The following is a 22392-nucleotide window of genomic DNA, read 5'->3' as shown; positions in this document are numbered from 1 at the left end:
GAGCTGTGGATAAAAATAAAGCTGGTGAAGGGAATAGTAGTGTGGTTTAGGTGACATGGGTTTTCGGTAGGATGGTTAGGAAAAGTCTTACCTGAAAAGATAATATTAAAGCCAAGATTTGAAGATGAAGGAGTGAGTCATGTGGATATCTAAGAGAAGAGAATTTCAGATAGAACAGCAATTGTAAAAGCCCTGAGGTTTATAGTAATCAGTGTGCCTAGTGGGTTGAAGGAACAGGAAGGAGGCTAGTGTGGCTGATCAGAGTGCACAGCCGGTGGATGCTAGAGGACGAGAGCAGAGACGCAGTGGAGGCCTAGACCATGGAGTGCGTTGCAGGAGCTTCTGAATGAGGTACAGAGCTATTGCAGGGCTGTAAGCTGGAAGTGACATGATCTGACTTATTTGTTAAAGGATCACTCCAGCAATTGTATTGAGAATAAATTCTGTGCTGGAGAAGGGAAGCAAGAACAGAAATGGAAAAGCCAGTTAGGAGATGATTATAATAATTCAACTAGAGAGAATGATGATAATTTAGACAAGATCTGTAAGAAGTAGTTGAATTATGGCTGTTTTGAAGATAAACATGAAGGATTTGCCGATGGATTGGATGTAGGTGTGAGAAAAGAAGAGGAGTCAAGAATTATTCCATGGTTTAGCCAAGGAAATGGAAGGATAGAATTATTTTCTTCCATGTTGCATATCAAACCTGAAAAAGAAAAAGGTTATTTTTCGAGGTGAAAAAATTGTGGATTCAAATGTCTATTAACAGCCTAGCACAGGGTAGGTACTTGTAATGAGAAGTTTAGGAGTTGAAGTTAGGGACTGTTAATTTTGAGATAACTATTAGACCTTACATGGAGATGTTGATTAAGTGATTAAATGTAGCATTTTGGAAAGCAAGAGAGTAGTCTAAACCGGGGCTCTCCTGGAAGTTGTTGGCCATATCTTAAAAAAAAAAAAAAATTATAAAATAATTTGGGAAGAATTGAAATCTTTGACTGTTTCTATCCAACAAGAGACATAGGTAAGAATGTTCATAACAGTATTATTTGTAGTGAACCTAAACTGGAAAAAGGACCCATCAGCAAATAAAAAAGAAAAAGAAATGATGGTATCATCATATAATATATTCAAGAATAATGAAAACGAATGAACATGCAATGACATTGATGAAGCCAAATGTAAAATCATTCTTTATGATTCCACTCATACAATGAGAACTAGACTATAGTGTTAGAAGTCAGGATGGAGAATTTTTTAAGGGAGGAAGAATCAGATAGTGATTGGAAGACAGCAAGCACTAGAGGACCTTCTGGAAATCTGCTAATGTTCAAGTTATTCACCTGGGTGGTGATGTGTTTGCTTTGTCATCATTCATTGAGCTGTGCATTTATATTTTGGATGCTTTTTTAAATATATGTTTTATATATGTTTATATATGTTTTATATTTTTTGTATATATTTCTTAAAAAACAAAACATTAAATTATCATGTTAACACATTGCCTTCCAAAGAATTTGTTGACCAGACTCTAGTTGTAAAAGCTGTACTTGACTCCTAGCTATGCTTCTGGTTCTCACTAGTCATGAAACACACAGGATAATTCATTTAAACTGTGATGGGAAGAGTGTTGTGCCACTGACCAAATTCCAAACATTGGGAAAGAGGGAGAATTAACAACCACTGAAGGAATTAGTGCAGGGCTTATCATATTTGCTTTGACATCTAAAATGTTACTCTTTTTAAGTTTGGAATTTGAAATGATTAGAGAAAACACAGAAGGAAATCTTGAATTTAAATATAGCACTAAAACTCCAAACCCCACATATGGAACTATAAGAGCATTATTTCTCAGTAGAATGTAGTAACCTTATAAAACATATCTAAGTTGAATTAGGTATATGTTAATTATTTTGAACTTTGAGCATTAAGATGAGCCTGTAATTTATCTTGTCATTTCTATAAGGATGTTTACAGTGTTTATTAAGAATATGAAAGCCACCTATATTGTATAGTCGCTTAAGACCCAAATCCCACTCTAATGTATCCATCAGTTATGCCCTTCCTGACATTTTGATTTAATTGCTTTGCTTCCTTACTACATCTCAATAGGTTGGAATTATAGATCAAATCTAACAAGATAAAATATAAGGGGGCTAATCTAAGGTGTTATGTTTAGGTTCAAGATGAATAAAGGGAAGAATGATTTACCAACATAGGTAATAAAGTTTCAGGAGGTTATATTGATTTAAGGTCAAACTCTTCAGTGGTACTACCCCTCAAAAGGTTAATGTGATTATAGGCAACATTATTGCAAGTAATGGGAGATAATTAGACTATACCAAGAGGATTACAGTAAGTTTATGGCACCATATTTTAAGAGTGACACTGACAAACTAGAGCTCATCCAAAGGAAAGCACCAGGTGTTAAGGGGTCATAAAAAATGGATGGCCAGGTGCGGTGCCTTACACCTCTAATTCCAGCACTTGGGGAGGCCAAGGCAGGCGGATCACTTGAGGTCAGGAGTTTGAGAGCAGCCTGACCAATATAGTGTAACCCTGTCTCTGCTAAAAATACAAAAATTAGCTGGGCATGGTGGCGCATGCCTGTAATCCAAGCTACTCAGAAGGCTGAGGCAGGAAAAAACAGCTTGAAGTCACGAGGCAAAGGTTGCTGTGAGCCGAGATTGCACCATTGCACTCCAGCCTGGGCAACAAGAGCGAAACTGTCTCCAAAAAAAAAAAAAAAAAAAAAAAAAAAAAAAAAAAAAATGGATTACATGGCTGAAGAAATTGGGACTATGAAGTCTTACAGCAACTCTTTAAGGCACTATCTCCATTGTACAGAAGGAGTACTGAGACTTAAAGAGAATGAATGATTTATTAAAATGTAACTAAAAAGTGGTTGACTCAGGACCCACATCTCATGATTCTTAATCTGATATTCTTTCTGTTTCAAACTATTGGCTTTTAAATTTATTTTTTTAAAGTCTCGCTGTTAGCCTATATATGGGAGAAACTTGAAGCTGTAAGGAAAGGGTTACAGTTTAAATGAATGGAAAAGGAAAGAGAATGCTCAGGGTAGAAAGATCAATATGAGAAAATACCTTGGCATCACTATTATATGTTTATCAGTTATTATAGAAATGTATTATCTTTTACATATTTTTCTCTTTCTCTTTTTCAAGGTTTTTGACTCCAATGAAGAATCTGGGCATCTTGTTCTCACCATAGTTATATCAGGTCATTTCTTCATTTTCCAAGGACAGACACTACTGGTAGGTTTTATGCATAATGGTTTAATATGGAAATATATCTTTGTCTTATTAGCTTTACATGAATTTTTATATTCTCAAGGTTCTTTAGTCTCACTGAAATTCATCAAGGTCAACACATTAAACGTTTATCAAATGTGCTATAACAGTGGAAAATGTAAAGAAAATAAGAATCAACTTGCTTGAAAGTTGGGTTTTATTTGGTACATAGAAACCAAATGAACAAAGAAACAAAACAATTAGTAACTTCCAGTCAAATTGTTACAATAAAGGAACATATAATGGAAGGTTATTATATCATTTAGCTGTGAATGGTGTCTACATTGACATAAATTCGTACAACATATATTTACTGAATATCTGCACGGGCATAATTAATAAATATTGAGTACTTAGTATATGCTAGGCATTTTAGGGGATGCTAGGGATATAGCAGTGAACAGTGAAGACAAAAATCCCTTTCTTTATGGGATAACATGATTTTAGTGGAGAAAAACAGCAATAAACAAATAGGTCAAATACATTAAAAAAAATTACTTTTTGTTGGATCTCTTACATATTCTATCGTAATACGGTAGGATCTCACTTGTGTATATCGTGATGATTCATCTTTCCACTTAAATGAAATATAGCCTTCTCACTGAATGTGAGATGACCTGCAAAGTCATCTTTGTGTTCCTGATGACTTTTAAAACTGCAGCATGAGTTGTGTTAATTTGCTTTATCTGCTACTGTCAGGGTCTGCATCAGTTGCAAGAGATAAGGTTTTTTTCAGCTGCTAATGAGTACTACAAATGGTAAACTTGAGGGATACCTAGTGCACAGCTAGTTCTCCCTGTCAAAATCATGGGTCTTTGCTGAATGGTGACGTTAATGCATTTTGGCTTCCTCAGGCACAGGAGACCACCTCATACTTTGTCTCTGCTCCATCTTTTTGCCCCAGTGGTAACGATTGTGAACAAATGGATAGAAATTTCTTTGTATCATACATAGAAGGATTTTTGTACTGTAGTCACAAAACCCAGTTTATCAAATTCCAAGATACCCACTACTGAGAAATGTAAGGGTAACTGCAATTTGGTGCATGTTGCCTCACAACTTATCAGTCAAGAAAGGACCACAGATATGATAGTGATCCCATTAGATTATAAGGTGGCTGATAAATTCCTGTGAACTGTGACATCTTAATGATACTGGCCCTATGTATGCATAGACTAATGTGCATGTTTGTGTCTTAGTTTTTAACAAAAGGTTTTAGAAGTATGACAACTTAAAAAATGAAAAAATATTATTGTATATGTTTTAAGTTATTATAAAACAGTCCAACTGTTTTGTAAAAATTTAAAAAGTTTATAAAGTGAAAATGTTATAGTAAGCTAAGGTTAATTTGTGATTAAAGAAAGATACATTTTAAAAATAAATTTATTGAAGCCTGAGTGTACAGTGTTTATAAAGTCTATAGTAGTGTACAGTCATGTCCTAGGCCACCATATGCACTCACCATTCACTCACTGACTTACCCAGAGCGGTTTTTACCTTGCAGTCTCCATTCATGGTAAGTGCCCTATACAGGTATAATTTTTATTTTACCTTTTCTATGCTTAGATACGCTTAGACATACAAATACCTAGCATTGTCTTAGCGTTGCAGTTGCCTACAGTGTTCAGTAGCATAACATGCTGTACAGGTTTGTAACCTAGGAGCAATGGGGTATCCCTAGGTGTATAGTAGGCTGTACTATTGATGTTTGTGTAAGTGCACTGTATGATAGTCACATAATGACAAGATCACCTCATGACACATTTCTTAGAACATATCCCCATTGTTAAGTGACACATTACTATACATATACAACTTAAATATTGTAATATTTTAAAAAAATCTTTTAAAAATTTTTAAAAATCACTTTTATTGAGGTATAATTTACATAAAATTCTCTGACTTTAAGTGTTCAATTTGCTGTGTTCTGATAAATGTATATAGTCATGGAACCATCACCACAATCGTAATACAGAACATTTCGATTAAACCGGTTTCCTTGTGCATCTTTGTAGTCAGCTTCCTCTGCGTACCGTCAGCATCTAGCAGTCATTGATCTGTCACTCTAGTTTTGCCTTTTATTTTTTATAATTAATTTTTATTTATATATTTTTAATTGACAGATAAAACTGTATGTATTTACTGTGTACACCATTATTTTGAAGTATATATACATTGTAGAATGACTGAATCTAGCTAATTAACATGCGTTACCTCACTGTCGTTTTACCTTTTCTAGAATTCATGTAATGGAATCATATGATCTTCAGTCTTGAGTCAGGTGTCTTCCATTTAGCATAATTTAAAATTCATCCCTGTTGTTCCATGTTATCAGTAGTTGATTACTTTTCATTACTGAACAGTATTCGTTGCATAGGTAAGCCTATTTCGCTTATTCAACTTTTGATAGATATTGGGGTTGCTTTCATTTTTTTAGCTGTTGTGAATAACACTGCCGAATATTTGTATGTGAGCCTTTATATGGGCATGTTTTCGTTCTTCATTGTTAAATGCCCAAGAGAGGAACTGCTGAGCCATATGGTGTGTATGTGTTTAACTTTATAGGAAACTGCAAAACTGTTTTCCAAAGCTGCGTTCTCACAAGCAATGTATGAGGGTTCCACATGTTCCACATCCTCACAAGGCTTGGTATTGTCAGTCTTTTCAATTTTAACTATTCTAATAAGCATATAGTGTTATCTCATGGTGGTTTTAATTTGCATTTCCTTAATGACTAATACTGTTCAGCATCTTTTCATGTATTTATTTGCCATATGTATGTCTCATTGGTGAAGTGTCTGTTCATGCCTTGAGTTGTTTGCCTTCTTATATTTGAATTAAGAATTCCTACTCTGGTTACAGCTCTTTTATTAGAAACATGTTCTTTGAATATTTCTCCCAGTTTATGACTTATCTTTTCATTTCTTAGTGTCTTTTGAAGAGCAGATGTTAAAAATTTTGAAGTTCAATATTTTTTTTCTCTTATGGTTCATTCTTTTTGTATACTACTTAGGAAATTTTTACCTATGCCAAGATTGCAAAGTTTTTTTTTTGAGTCAGGATCTTGCTCTGTTGCCTAGGTGTGAACACAGCTCACTGCAGCCTTGACCTCCCAAGCTCAAGTGGTCCTCCCATCTCAGCCTCCTGAGTAGCTGGGACTATAGGCATACACCACCATTCCTAGCTAATTTGTTTTATTTTTGTACAGACAGGATCTCACTATGTTTCCTAGGCTGTTCTCAAACTCCTGGACTCAGGTGATCCTCTAACCTTGGCTTCTCAGTGTTGGGATTATAGGCAAGAACCACTGTGCCTGGCTGCAAAGGTTTTTTCAAGTGTTTTCTTCTAGATGTTTTATGGTTTCAGCTCTTATATTTTTAGGCCTGTAATTCATTATGAAATTTTTAAATATTTAATGTTAATATTTTTATTTTTATTATTTCATATAGTGTTCCATCTTTCCCACAGTTAAAGCAGTGTGGTATTGATGAAAATTTACTATATTATGGAATATGACCATGGATCTTAGGCAATTTACTTTTAGAACCATTGAATTAATTTTTAATATATGGTGAAAGTTAAGGATTTGGGTTTTTTTTTGCATTTGGTTATCAATTATTTTAGTACCATTTATTGAAAAGACTAGCTTCAATTCCCTCATTGAATTACCTTGCTATCATTGTTGAAAATTAATTTGCTAAGTATCTGTTAGTCTGTTTCTGGACTCTCTTTTCTGTTCCATTGATCTATATGTCTATCCATATTCCAATAACACACTGTCTTTACTTCTGCTTTGCTGTAATTTTTGAAATCAGGTAGTTTAATTCTTCCAACTGTGCTCTTTTTCAAAGTTGTTTTGACTATTATAAGTCATTTGCATTTCCATATAAATTTTAGAATGATGTTTCCTACAAAAAAGCTTGCTTGGATTTTGTTGGGACTGATTTGAATCTATAAATCAATTTGAAGAGAATTGACTTCTGACTTTTCCCATCTTCTAACCAGTGAGGATATTTTAAACTCTCCATTTATTAATATTTTCTTTGATTTTTCTCATCAGTGTTTTGTAGTTTTCACAATACAGGTCTTACACATACTTTGCTAAATTTATCTACAAGTATTTCATGTTTTTTATATTGTAGGTAGGATTTTAAAATTTCAATATCTAATAGTTTGTTGCTGATGTGTAGAAACATAATTGATTTTTAAATATTGACCTTGTATCCTGTGATCTTGCTAAACTCATTTATTAGTTCTATAGCTTTTTGTAGGTTCTTCAGGATTTTCTACATAGATGATCTGTGTTCTGTAAATAAAAATGTTTTACATTCTTCCTTTCAATCTGTAAACTCTTCCTGCCTGCCTCACCCACTTCCCACAGATCATGCTGGCTAGGATGTCCTTTACAATGTCGAATAGAAATGGTGAGAGTTGATATCCTTGCCTTGTTTCCCCATCTTAGGGGGAAAGCATTTAGTCTTTTCACCATTAAATATAATGTTTTTTCATAGATCCAATTCATGAAACCAAAGAAGTTCCCTTCTATTCCTAGTTTGCTAAGGGACTTGTTTTTTTCCCTTAGAGCTTCTGGTATTTATCTATTTTTAAATTAAAATTACATATATTGATTATATATATATATATATATATATATATAATTAAGGTGTACAATGTAATGTTTTGATATACATTGTAAAATGACTATAGTCAAGCTAATTAAAATATAATTACCTCACAATTATCATTTTGTACATGTATAGTGAGAATACTTAAGAACTATTCTAGCAGATTTCAGATATACAGTCTAGTGCTATTAACTATACTTAAACCATGATGTACATTAGATCTTTAGAATTTATTCATCCTATAGAACTGAAGCTTTGTGCCCTATGACCAACATCTCCTAATTTCCTCCACCGTCCCTGGCCCACTCCTGTTAACCACTATTCTATTCTCTGCTTCTATGAATTTTACCTTTTTAGATCTCACATACAAGTGAGATCATGTAATATTTTTCGTTTTGTGTCTGGTTTATTTCACTTAACAAATGTACTCCAGGTTCATCCATGTTGTTGAAAATGGTAGGATACCTTCTTTCTTAAGGCTGATTAGTATTTGTGGGTGTATGTGTGCATATATATATAATTTTTTATCCCCTTATCCATTGATGGACACTTAAGTTATTTCTGTATCTTGACTAATCTTAGTAATGCTGCAGTGAATGTGGAGTACAGATACCTCTTCAAATTATTAATTGCATTTCCTTTGGACATATACCCAGAAGTGGGATTGCTGGATCTATATAGTAATCCTATTTATAATTTTTTGAGGAAACTCTTTATTTTCCAAAATGGCTAGACCAGTTTACATCACTACCAACAGTGTGCAAGGATTCCTTTTTCTCAGTATCCTCACCAATACTTCTTGTCTTCTGTCTCTTTGATGATAGCCATCCTAAGAATTATGAGGTGATATGTCATTGTGGTATTGATTTGCATTTCCCTGATGATTAGTAATGTTGGACACTTTTTCTTATACCTGTTGGCCATTTATATGTCATCTGTGGAAAATGCTTATTCAGGTCCTTTGCTACTTTTAAAAATTTTTTAATTTTAACTTTAATTATTTTAAACAGAGTTTCACTCTTGTCACCCAGGCTGAAAAATAATAAATAAATTTATTAAAATAAATTTTATGATTTTTTTTCAGTTCTTACTGAATCAACTTTTATCGTAGCAGTATTTGATTTTTAAAATTATGTACACATGTCTGATAAGAATACATGTTTAAAATATATTTTTGCCCCCTAAATTAAAGAATAATTTTTATCAGTTCATGCCATTTATTCATAATCTTTCTTGGCTTCCACAAAAACCAACACATAGAAGAGCGAACACATTTGGATTGCAAAGCATTTATAACAGACGTAATTTTATGTTGGTATTACATTTACCTCTACTGTCATACTAATCTGGGTCATGATATGTTTTTAGAACTTTTTTTTGGGTCTCACTCTGTTGCCTAGGATGGTGTGCAATGGCATAATCTCTGCCTCTTGGGTTCAAGTGATTCTCCTGCCTCAGCCTCCTGAGTAGCTAGGATTACAGGTGCCCGCCAACATACCCAGCTAATTTTTGTATTTTTAGTAGAGACAGGGTTTCACCATGTTGGCCAGGGTGGTCTCAAACTCCTGATCTTAGGTGATCCATCTGCCTCGGCCTCCAAAAGTGCTGGGATTACAGGTGTGAGCCACCGTACCTGGCCTTAGAATTTTTTCATAAAAGGTAGAGACAGGACAGCCATGGAAAGTTTTAGCCATTTCTGTCTTAGTGCAAGAACTCAATCACTGGTATGGATTTAAATATTATATGTTTATATTTTCAAAGTTTTGTGGAAGCTGCACCCACAAAAGCCCTCCAAAAAATAGTAACAGCCTCATGTGTGTGATATGTTTATGTAAAACTCAAAACAGGTCAGCAAGATTTTGGGCTTTCTTCTTGGTCCTGGGAAGTTATTTAAACTTAATTTCCCTTAACCATCATAGGTCTCTGATTGGCACTCCCTGTGAGGTCCATGGGAATTTAATGCTTCAGATTAAACTGCATGCACAGTATCTAGTAATACTATAGATTTCCATCTTGCTTGTTCATATAGCACCTGAATTCACCTGGGGATATCACTGCCAGAGGGCTCCATGGAGACCTACCACTAGACTGTTCTATTGTCATTTAGGTCAAAGGTCTGGTATAGCAAGAAAGCTGAGATATCTTTTTTTTTTTTTTTTTTTTTTTTTTGAGACAGAGTCTTGCCCTGTCGCTCAGGCTAGAGTGCAGTGGCACGATCTCAGCTCACTGCAACCTCTGCCTCCCGAGTTCAAGCAATTCTCCCGCTTCAGCCTCTGGAGTAGCTGGGATTACAGGTAGGCACCACGACGCCCAACTAAGTTTTGTATTTTTAGTACAGATGTTGGTCAGGCTGGTCTTGAACTCCTGACCTCATGATCTGCCCACCTCAGCCTCCCAAAATACTGAGATTACAGGCGTGAGCCACCATGCCCAGGCTGTCTTAACCATTTTTAAGTGTACATGTCAGTGATTTTAAAGTAGCTTCATGTGCTTCCATCAGCACCATCCATCTCCAGAACTCTTCATCTTGCAAAACAAAAACTCTGTGCCAATTAAACAACTGCCCATTCCTTCTCCCCTTAGCCCTTGGTAACCATTTCTGTTTCTATGAATTTGACTACTATAAGTACCTCATATAATGCTGATACAGTTTGGATGTTTGTTTCCTCCAAATCTCATGTTGAAATATAATCCCCAGTGTTGGAGGTGGGGCTTGTAGGAGATATATCCCTCATGAATGGCTTGGTGCTGTCCTCACGATAATAAGTGAGTTCTTGCTCTGAGTTCATGCAAGATCTGTTTGTTTAAAAGAGTGTGGTGCCCTCCTCCCCTACGACCTGTCTCTTTTTCTTCTTTTTGTCACGTGACGTGCCTTTCCCCCTTTGCCTTCTGCCATGATTTTTTTGAGGCCTCACCAGAAGCTGAGTAAATAGTAGTGCCATGCTTCCTATATATGGCCTGCAGAACTGTGAAACAAATAAACCTCTTTTCTTCATAAATTACCCAGCCTCAGGTATTCCTTTATAGCAATGCAAAAACAGCCTAATACAAGTGGAATACAACATTTGTCTTTTTGGACTGGCTTTTGGACTGTTTCACTTAGCATAATGTTATCAAGATTGCTCCAAGCTATATCATGTCCTATGATATATGAGTATTAAGCTGAATATTATGCCACTGTAGGTATATACCATGAATATTAAGCTGAATAGTATTCCACTGTAGGTGTACACCACATTTTGTTTACTGATTTATCTGCCAATGGACATTGGGTTATTAATACCTTTTGCCTGTTGTGAATAATGCTACTATGAACTTGCGTGTACAAATATCCCTTTGAAACCCTGCTTTCAATCCATTTGGGTATATACTCATAGGTAAAATTACTGGATTATATGATAATTCTATTTTTGATTTTTTTGAGGAATTGCCATACTTATTTCCACAGGGACTGTATATGTCATTTTATATTCCTAGCAATAGTGCCTAAGAGTTCCAATTTCTCCACATCCTTGACAATGCTTATTATTTTCTGTTTTTTAAAGTAGTATTGAGCTTAGCAGATATAAGGTGGTGTCTCCTTATGGTTTTGATTTGCATTTTTCTAATGATTAGTGAGGCTGAGCATCTATTATGTGTTGCTCATTTTTGTATCTTCTTTAGAGAAATGTCTATTCGGTTTTCTTAATTTTTTTAAAAAAATTTAACAATTTATTTTCTTTAAGTGCTTCTGATCAGGCTTTGGCAGGGCTCTCCAGATTCCTCTGGTCTTTTTTTTGAGCTGCTGCTGCTGCTGCTGTTGCTGCAACTTTTAAAGCCTGTTTTTGCTTCTTCAGCTTTTGAGTCTCTTAGAACATCCGGAACGCACAGAGCCTTCTCAGTCAGGACTTGGCAGTGGGTTGCTCCGTCAAAAAGGTGTACTCAGCGCCCAGCGTGTCTTCTCAGAGACATATTGGCTTAACAAAGGTTTTTTGAGCATCTTTTTTTCTCTGTACAGTGCTCGTCACCAAATAGTATTTGTGGGCCTTGTCCTTCCAGTGTTTCTGTACATGTTCTTCATAATCGTGGACTTTGCTCAAGGGACTGATTTGAGTCTCCAGGAAGCTGGTGTCCTTAAGGTTTGCCATGACTTGGTTCATCAAATGTTCTTGCACAATATTTAGCTTCTCCTTCTGGTTGGTCATTTCTAAAGACTAGGATCTTTTCACTGTATTATTGTCTTTCTCAATTCCAGGGATGGTTTGGTGGTCTTTGAGCAGCATGGAAAGGGGCTGGTCGTGGTCCTGTCTCTGCCAGACTGGTTTCTAAATAGCATGTCTGCTGCAGCCTAGAGGAGGAGACTTTGAGACTGCAGGCCCCTTCAGTTGGAAGGAAGTCTGGCATTTCCTTAGCCTGGCAGCCCAAGGGCTGGGGTCTGGGTCACTGCCTAGGTCCAAATAGAACTCGGCGCTCTCCATGTGGCCCTCAGCGTGGTGACTTCTGACCCTCTCCCTCCCCTGGGGCCCACTCCACAGCCTTTAGCCCCTTTGCTGTAGGGACTGGGTTACACAGGCCTCTTCAAGTTTCTGGTTGGGGTTTTGTTGTTGTGTTGTGGAATTGGGTGTTGTTTTTTTAAAACGAGAATATTCCTTTACACACATATGCACACACATCCCCTACCTGGTGAATGTAGCTTTTATAAAACTTTTGGCCAGAACTCTTGTGATCTTCTCCACCCCTGTTTCTTCTTTCAGCTTGGAAGAGGTGTAGGATAAGCACTGTGAACTCTTTATAGGGTGGAGACTAGGAAGTGTGGCTTTTCCTGGAGCACAGAGCTCTGTGCCCTCTCCCTAGTCACCCATAAATATCAAGTTGCTCCTGCCACATGCCTCTTGGCTGCCTGCTCAGTCCTCCTTGGCTTTTTCTGTCCTGGAGCTGGAGTTTCTGGTTATTAGCAGGAGGTACGCTTACCCTTCAGTGGGCTGCCATCTTTTCCTAGATCTCAAATTCTTTCTTTAAAAAAGTGGAATTCATAACTCCTTTGGGGATATTTATCCAAATTTAAAAACACATTCTCTTACATATGATTGTAAACCTCTAAAGATCTACCTTTTGTAAGCATCTTCCTTCTCAATCCAGAAGTTGCAGAAACTGAAGTCTCAAGCCTAGGTTCTAAATATATCCAAATGGAAGAAGTTATTTCCCAAGACTTTATCCTCTGTTTCCAACCATTCCTTTTTATCTCAGTTGGTTTTGGTCCAGCATGAGTGTCTTTACCTAAATATAATCATGCCTGAAACAAAGAAGTTAAGTGGTCTTGTGACAATTTTAATTCTATTTGTTTGGGAAACATGGGTCATTCTGGAAATGATGGAGTTCATTGATTTTTGTTCTGTTTTAGTTTCCTTTTCATTTTTCATACCCAGCCCATATGTTCTTCCAAAAGGAATTGTCTTTCTGTTTACTAGTGAAAATGCTGTATTCCTATTTAAGTGAACTTTGAAAACTTCAAACACTAATCTTAATCCAATTGGTTTTTAAAAATGTGCAAATCAGTCTTACCTACAGAATTTTCTAAAAGGAAAGATTTAGCATAAACTTGTTAAGTCAAGTTATTCGCACCTTTAAACTATCTATTTATCTATCTATTTATTTATTTATTTAGAGACAGTCTTGCTCTGTCACCAGGCTAGAGTGCAGTGATGTGATCTTGGCTCACTGCAACCTCTGCCTCCCAGTTCAAGTGATTCTCCTGCCTCAGCCTCCTGAGTAGCTGGAACTATAGGCACACACCGCCACGCCCAGCTAATTTTTGTGTTGTTAGTAGAGATGAGGTTTCACTATGTTGGCCAGGATGGTCTTGAGTTCTTGACCTCAAAATCCGCCTGCCTGAGCGTCCCAAAGTGCTGGGATTACAGGCATGAGCCACCCCGCCTGGCCACCTCTTCAAAGCAGAACCTGTCCATTCTTTGGCCACTGATATGGTTTGGATCTGAGTCCCACCCAAACACCATGTTGAATTGTAATCTCCAGTGTTGGAGCTAGGGCCTGGTGGAAGATGATTGGATCATAGGGGTGTCTCATGAATGGTTTAGTACTATCCTCTTGGTACTGTCCTTGTGATATTGAATGAGTTCTTGTGAGATCTGATTGTTTAAAAGTGTGTGGCACCTCCTCACCACCTTGCTCTGCTCTTGCTGTATGATAAGCAAGCTTCTGTTTCACCTTCTGCCATGATTGTAAGCTCCCAGAGTCTCCCCAGCAGCAGATGCTGGTGCTGTGCTTCCTGTACAGCCTGCCGAACTGTCATCCGATTAAACCTCTTTTCTTTGTAAATTACCCAGACTCAGATATTCTTTATAGTAATGCAAGAATAGCCTAATATAGCCACTCTTCGGGAAAGATCAGGGAAAACAAAGCTGTTCATAACTTTATCACACCTCCTACATTTAAAACCATTATGATCAATTTAATTCCACTTTTGTATGTTTTGTTATTTCTCCTATAAAGACAGTTGTGTTAGCAAGAGTTAAAGCATTTTGCTGTTCTCCGCTTATACTGTCCCACATCTAAATAAACTTCAGCTCTTATGCAATACTTGCTTGCAAAGTTGCTGATTACTCAACTGAGAAGAATATGAGATGATCTTCCACATACCTTTCTTATCTTCCTAGCTTTTCAGCTCCCTTTGGGAATCTCTGATGTGAAAAACCCGTGAATAATGCCTTAAGCTACCTTACCTTTCCCTCTTTTACCCATTGGGCTCAATTCGTCAGAGGGAGGTTCTTGGTCTGTTTGTGCTGCCGTAACAAAATACCACAGACTGGGTATTTTATAAGCAATAGAAATTCATATCTTAACAGTTTTAGAAGCTGAGAAGTTCAAGAACAAGGTGCCAGCAGGGTTAGTGTCTGAGGTGTCTCTACTTCCAAATGGTGCCTTCTTGCTACATCCTCCGTAAGGGAGGACCACTGTGGCCTTACAAGTAGAAGAGCAGAAGACAGCTACTCTATTCCCTGAAGCCCTTTTCTGAGGCCCTAATCCCATTTATGAGGGCCCTGCCCTCATGACTTACTCACCTCTTAAAGATTCTACCTCTGTATACCATCATATTGGCAATCAAGTTTCAACATATTAATTTTGAGGAATACATTCAGACCAGAAATTCCACCCCAGCTCCCAAAATTCATGTTCTCCTCACATGCAGAATATATTAATTGCATCCCAGTAGCCCTGAAAGTCTTAACTTACTCCAGCACCATTTCTAAATTCTATAAAGTCCAGAATCTCATCTCTAAATCAGATGTGGGTGAGACTCAAGGTAAGATTCATCCTGAAGCAAATTTCCCTTCAGCTGTGAGCCTGTGATATCAAACAGGTTTATATTCTTCCAAAGTACAATGACAAGATGGGCATAGGATAGACATTCCCATTTCAAAAGAGAAAAAATGGTCAAGAAGAACGGGATAATAGGTTCCAAGTAAGTCTAAAACCTAATAAAGCAAACATTAAGTCTTGAGGCTTGAGAATAATCTTCTTTGATTCCATGTCCTACTTTTGTACACACAGGGGTGGACTTGGGCTCCAAGGCCCTGGAAGGCCCTGCCTCTGTTACAGCTTTGTGAGCACAGCCCACACAGCAGTTCTCATGGGTTGGAGTCGGGTGCCTGCAGCTCTTGCAGGCTGAGATCACACTCTGGTGGCTTTACAGTTGTGAGATCTCAGAAGTGGCCCTGTTCCCATGGCCTCACTAGACATTGCCCTAATAGGGACTCCTTGCAGTAGCTTTGCATCCATGGCACCACTAGGCATCACCCCGGTGGGGGCTATCTACAGTGGCCCCACCATATGGCATTTATTTGCCTGGGCCCTGAGGCTCTCTGAGGCATGCTTTGAGATCTAAGTGAAGGTAGCCATGCCTCCACAGCTTGTGCACCCTACACACCTGCAGAATTAGCACCATGTGGACGCTGTCAAGATTTATGACTTGTACCCTCTGGAGTGGTGGCCAGAGCTGAACTTGGGCTCACTTGAGCCACAGCTGGGGTGGCCAAGGAATACTGTACCAGAATTCTGGGAGCAGAGACTTGAGGCATCCTGGAGCAGTGAGCCCCTGGATGGTCAATGGGCACCCTGGGTCCTTCCCTTAAAACTGTTCTGCCCTCAAGGTTCTGGCATTGTGGACCTGTGATGAGCGTGGTAGCCTCAAAGGTCTTTGAAATACCTTTGGGGTTATTTTCCCATTGTCTTAATGAATCGTATCTGGCTTTCTTCTATTTATACTAGTCTTTTTTTTTTTTTTTGAGACGGTGTTTCGCTCTTGTTACCCAGGCTGGAGTGCAATGGCACGATCTCTGCTCACCGCAACCTCCGCCTGCTGGGTTCAAGCAATTCTCCTGCCTCAGCCTCCTGAGTAGCTGGGATTACAGGCACGTGCCACCATGTCCAGCTAATTTTTTGTATTTTTAGTAGAGACAGGGTTTCACCATGTTGACCAGGATGGTCTCGATCTCTTGACCTCATGATCCACCCACCTCGGCCTCCCAAAGTGCTGGGATTACAGGCATGAGCCACCGCGCCCGGCCTATACTAGTCTTTATATCAAATAGCTGGTTGGCTATACCTTTAGGTTTTCTTCCAAACACATTTTTTTATTCTTTACATGGCCAGGCTGAGAATTTTCCAAATCTTCATGTTCTGCTTCTGTTTGATTATAAATTCCCTCTTCAATTCATATCTTTTTGCAGTTTATTACAAGCAGTTAAGAGAGTCCATACGGCACCTAGAGTATTTTGCTTAGAGATTTCTTCTACTAAATATTCTACTTCATTGCCTTTAAATTCTGCCTTCTACAAAGCAATGGGACACAAACACAATTCAACCAAGTTCTTTGCCGTTGTATAACAAGAATGGCCTTTCCTCCAGTTTCTAATAAGATATTACTTATTTTTGTATAACATCTCATTCCAATCAATGGTCTTTACTATCCGTGTTTCTACCAACATTCTGTTCACTACCACTTAAATACTAAGACTGAGGCTTTCTTTATAGCTGTCCTCTTCTTCTGAGCCCTCACCTGAATCATCTTTAATGCTGTGTTCACAGCAATATGGGCCTTTTCCAGCATTCACTTCAAAACTGTTCCAGCCAGTACTCATTACCCAGTTTCAAAGCCACTTTCCTATTTTCAGGTATTTGTTACAGCAACACCCCATTCTTGGTACCAGTTTCTGTTTTAGTCCATTTGTGCTGCTATAACAAAATGTCACAGACCGGGTAAATTACAAACAATAGAAATGAATTTCTTACAGTTCTGGAGACTGGAAAAACCAGATCAAGGTACCAGCAGGATTGGCGTCTGGTGAGGGCTGCTCTTTGCTTTTGAGATGGCACCTTGTTGTTGCAGCCTCCATAGGGGAGGAGCACTGTGTCTTCACATGGTGGAAGAGCAGAAGCGAGTGAACTCATTTTCTGAAGCCCCCTTTTATTATTATCATACTTTAAGTTCTGAGATACATGTGCAGAATGTGCAGTTTTGTTACATAGGTATACACATGCCATGGTGGTTTGCTGCACCCATCAACTCATCATCTACATTAGGTATTTCTCCTAATGCTGTCCCTTCCCTAGCCCCCACTCCCTGACAGGTTCCCAGTGTATGATGTTCCTTTCCTGTGTCCATGTGTTCTCATCGTTCAACTCCCACTTACGAATGCAAACATGCAGTGTTTGGTTTTCTGTTCTTGTGTTAGTTTGCTGAGAATGATGGTTTCCAGCCTCATCCATGTCCCTGCAAAGGACATGAACTCATCCATTTTTATGGCCCCACTCCCATTCATGGGTGCATAGTATTATTTGGTGGGTACGTCGTGCCATATTTTCTTTATCTGGTCTGTTGTTGATGGGTGTTTGGGTTGGTTCCAAGTCTTGGCTGTCGTGAACAGTGTTGCAGTAAACATATGTGTACATATGTCTTTATAGTAGAACAATTTATAATCCTTTACCCAATGATGGGTTTGCTGGGTCAAATGGTATTTCTGGTTCTAGATCCTTGAGGAATAGGCTCACTGTCTTCCACAATGTTTGAACTAATTTACACTCCCACCAACAGTGTAAAAGCGTTCATATTTCTCCACATCCTCTCCAGCATCTGTTATTTCCTGACTCTTTAATGGTTGCCATCCTAACTGGCATGAAATGGTATTTCATTGTGGTTTTGATTTGCATTTCTCTTCTTTATTTTATTTTTTTTGGAGACAGAGTCTTGTTCCGTTGCCCAGGTTGGAGTGCAATGATGTGATCTCAGCTCACTGCAACCTCTACCTCACGGGTTCAAGCAAGTCTCCTCCCTCAGCCTCCTGAGTATCTGGGATTACAGGCATGTGCAACCACACCCAGCTAATTTTGTATTCCTTGGTTTTTTTTTTTTTTTTTTTTTTTGGTAGCAGTGGAGTTTCACCATGTTGGCCAGGCTGGTCTTGAACTCCTGACCTCAAGTGATCTGCCTGCCTCAGCTTCCTAAAGTGCTAGGGTTACAGGCATGAGACACCTGAAGCCCTTTTCTGAAGGCCCTACTCCCATTCATGAGGGTTCTGCCCTCATGACTTATTACTTCTTAAAGCCCTACCTTTTAATTCTATTATTTTATTACTAACTTATTACGTAAGTTTCGACATTTGAATTTGGGGGTTCATGTTTAGACCATAGCAGGGGAAGAGTCTGTGTATTCTTACATGGCTACTCCAGAAAAAAAAACTCAACTCTCTAATCCCTCTAATCACCCAGCCTTCCTCAGGCAGCAGTTTCCTTATTTGCCTTCCCAGCACTTCTTTCAAACTCTAACAACAGTGGTGGTGTGTCTGTGCCAATCTCATGTCTGATGCCAACTGTAGCATTTCAGGTAGTGGAAGGAATGAGTACACTCAAACACAGTAGAGTTCCTTGCTTAATTGCAAATGTGGAATCTTTTTGGAAGTGAGGTGACCACCCATGGCTGGAATAGGTACAGTGAATCTCGGGATAGCTTTTGCTAACCCCGCTTTCTAATGACACTTTTTGCTAGGATGTAGCCCTAATATACTTGGGACTTAAGGTCACCATTCCAAAAGAATTTTACTAATAGTCAGCTTCTGATTAAGAGAATGTTTACAAGCATTAAATTTACATCTGCATTTTTTTTCAAAGATAGAAAGCTGTCAGTGCTCAGATGTCCATGAAATTCTTCTTTTGCCAAGCTTTTCAGCATTCTGGAAATCCACAGTGCTCTTCACATTTTCTGTTGGGATACTGAAGTTTTGTTATTATATTATTGGCATTATCTTTATAGAATAAGAATATTATGTCTTTGAATATATGTTGAAATCTTTTTGCTTGGTTTGTCATTGACTATTCTTAAAATGAGTTTTATTAGAGTACAATGTATATATAATAAACTGGCTGGGCACAGTTCGGGAGGCTGAGACAGGAGGGTCTTTTGAGCCCAGGAGTTTCAAGACCAGACCTGGCAACATAGCGAGACCCTGTCTCTATAAAAAAAATTAGGCAGGCATGGTGGCACACACCTGAAGTCACAGCTATTCGGGAGGCTGAGTTTAGAAGATTGCTTGGGAGGTGGAGGCTGCCGTGAGCCTCAGTCATACCACTGCACTCCAGCGTGGTCAGCAGAGCAAGACCTTGTCTCCAAAAAAAAAAAAAAAAATATATATATATATATATATATATATATATGTGTGTGTGTGTATGTATGTATGTAATATACTAATTGAATTGAGTTCATTGAATTTTGATAAATATATTCAGCTAGATAACACATCACAATCATGATATGAATTTCTTTCATTCCCATGCCCCCACCAAAAAAGAATTCCTTCGTACTCATCCACCTTCATCTCCAGACAACTACTTTCTGGCACTAGAGATTAGTTTTGCATTTACTAGAAACTGATTAAATGCAGTTATTATAATATGTGCTCTTTTTGTGTCTAGCTTTTTAAATTCAGCATGGTGTTTTTGAGCCTTGTCCACATTTATATGTACATTGTACATGTTATTTTTTGTTGATTCATATTTTATTTTATGGATGTACCACAATTTGCTCATCTGTTAACCTTTTGGATATTTGGGCTATTTCCAGTTTGGGGAAACTGAGTAGAGCTGTTATGAACATTTATATGTAACTCTTTGTGTATTATCTTAATTTATTCTGGGTAATACCTTTGAGTAGAATTATTGGATTGCCCAGTAAATGTCTTTATAAGAAAGAAGTAACTCCATAAGAAACTTCTGCACAGTTTTTCAAAGGGATTGTATCGGCCAGGTGTGGTGGCTCATGCCTGTAATCCTAGCACTTTAGGAGGCTAAGGTGGGTGGATCTCATGAGGTCAGAAGTTTGAGACCAGCCTGGCCAACATGGTGAAATCCCATCTTTACAAAAATATGTAAAAATTAGCCAGATGTGGTGGCACACTCCTCTAAGCCCAGCTACTCGAGAGGCTGAAGCAGGAATTGTTTGAACTTGGGAGTCAGAGGTTGCACTGAGCTGAGATCATGTCACTACACTCCAGCCTGGGCAACAGAGTGAGACTCTCTCTCAAGAAGAATAAGGAAAAAAAAGTGATTGTACCATTTTGGTTTTCCACCAGCTTTGTTTGACAGTTCAAGTTGCTCTGTAATCTTGTTAACAGTGGTACAGACAGTCTTTATAATTTAAGTTATTCTTGTTTCTGTATAGTAACATGTCATTGTCATTTAGTTCTCATTTTCTGAATGACTAGTGAAGCTCATTTTTTATACACTTACTGGCCACATTAAGAAACAGAACACTTTAAGTATTGCAGAAACCTTTCTCATATTCCCTTCCAGTGACTACTGCATACCCCTCTACTCAAAGGCTAACCACCATCTGACTTATAATAACATAGATTAGTTTCCCTGTTTTTGTACTTTATATAAAAGGAATAATACAGGCCTCTTCTGTCTGCTTTCTTTTGCTCATGATTGTATTTATGGAACTTGTCCTTATACTTACGGGACTTGTCCAAAATGAGATTGTTCATTCTCATTTTGTGAATATATAACAATCTGCTTATCCATTGATGGGTGTTTGAGCAATTTCCAATTTTTAGCTACCTCAAATAGTGCCTCTGTTGAACACTCTTGTATATCTTTTGGTGGACACTTGTATGTGTTTTTGTTGGGCATATAACTAGGAGTGGAACTAATAAGTTATAGGACAGCACTTCTCAAACATTAACGTGCATATGAATTATCTGGGCTCTTAATAAAATGTTGATTGTGAATCAGCAGGTCTGGCGTATAGTCTGAAAAATTGGATTTCTAGCAAACTCTTGATGATGCCAGTTATACTGATCCATCAACACACTTTGAGGGACAAAGTCATAGAGTATGCTTTGGTAGATATTGCTGGAGTTTTCCAGAGTTATTCAGCTCAATTTATACTCTTACAAATAATGTATGAGAGTTCTCCACATTCTTGGCTATACATTCCTGCTTTTTTTTTTTTTTTTTTTTTTTTTTAGCGATTTTGGTAGATGCATAGTGATATCTTATGGTTTTCATTTGTATTTTCATAATTAATAGTTTGAGCACTTGTCCTTATGCTTATTGGCCAGTTGGATATCCTCTTTTGTGAAGTGTGTGTTGCAGTCTTCTCTGCACAATTTCCTGTGGTTATCTTTATGTAGTTTTTATTTCTGCCATTATATATATATATTACTTTTCTTTCTTTTTTTTTTGACACAGGCTCTCACTGTGACACACTGGCTGGAGTGCAGTGGTGTGATCACAGCTGACTGCAGCCTTGAACTCCTGGGCTCAAGAAATCCTCCAGCCTCAGTCTCCCAAGTAGCTGGGACTATAGGCACATGACACCACACAGCTAATGTTTCTTATTTTTCGTAGAGATGAAATCTCACCATATGGGCTAGGCTGCTGCTGCGTATTGTTTTATTTCTTCGAGCTCCTTGTTTATTTCTTCTTTACTGTTAGTGAAACCTCAGACTGTTACTTATTATCTGATCTTACTCTCTTGTTTCAAGGAATCTGCATTTTTCTGAATGTATTTAGTTTTATGGTGCAATTTTAATTAAAATTTACTTCCAGTTTTGTTTTCAAAACTACACCCTTTTCTGTATTTTGAAGGTTATGTTTTCCCTTTCCATTTTGTTGCTGAATGTTCTTGTAGATCGGTATTATTTTTTCTTTTACTTTTTTTCTTCTCCTTTTCCTCTTTTTATTTTATTCATCCTGATACATGGAGATGTCTCATATGTAAAGGCCTGAGGGTGGATTCATCTGCACTAACCTAACTGTCCTTAGAAACTAACAAGAGTTTCCTTTCAAATGTTACGTAAGAGACCTGCATAACATAAGTTTACATTTCTGTTCATTGATCCAGAAGCCTGAGACGAGTGAACTTAGAGCCTGTTCTAGCAAAGGAGTTATCTCTGATTTCT

General features: G+C 37.8%; 1 protein-coding gene across 1 annotated transcript in view; it reads left to right on the top strand.

The window, feature by feature from the left end:
- Nucleotides 1–22392, top strand: part of REC114 (REC114 meiotic recombination protein) — a 106790-nt gene that overhangs the window by 21994 nt on the left and 62404 nt on the right. Inside the window, 1 exon segment of the mRNA XM_003944149.3 lies at nt 3189–3278. Within this exon segment, the coding sequence (XP_003944198.1) occupies nt 3189–3278 (90 nt within the window).

This window comes from Saimiri boliviensis, chromosome 2 (assembly GCF_048565385.1).
Source record: "Saimiri boliviensis isolate mSaiBol1 chromosome 2, mSaiBol1.pri, whole genome shotgun sequence".
Taxonomy (NCBI): Eukaryota; Metazoa; Chordata; class Mammalia; order Primates; family Cebidae; genus Saimiri; species Saimiri boliviensis.
The sequence above is the reverse complement of the archived record's forward strand: the minus strand, read 5'-3'. Positions and strand labels throughout refer to the sequence as shown.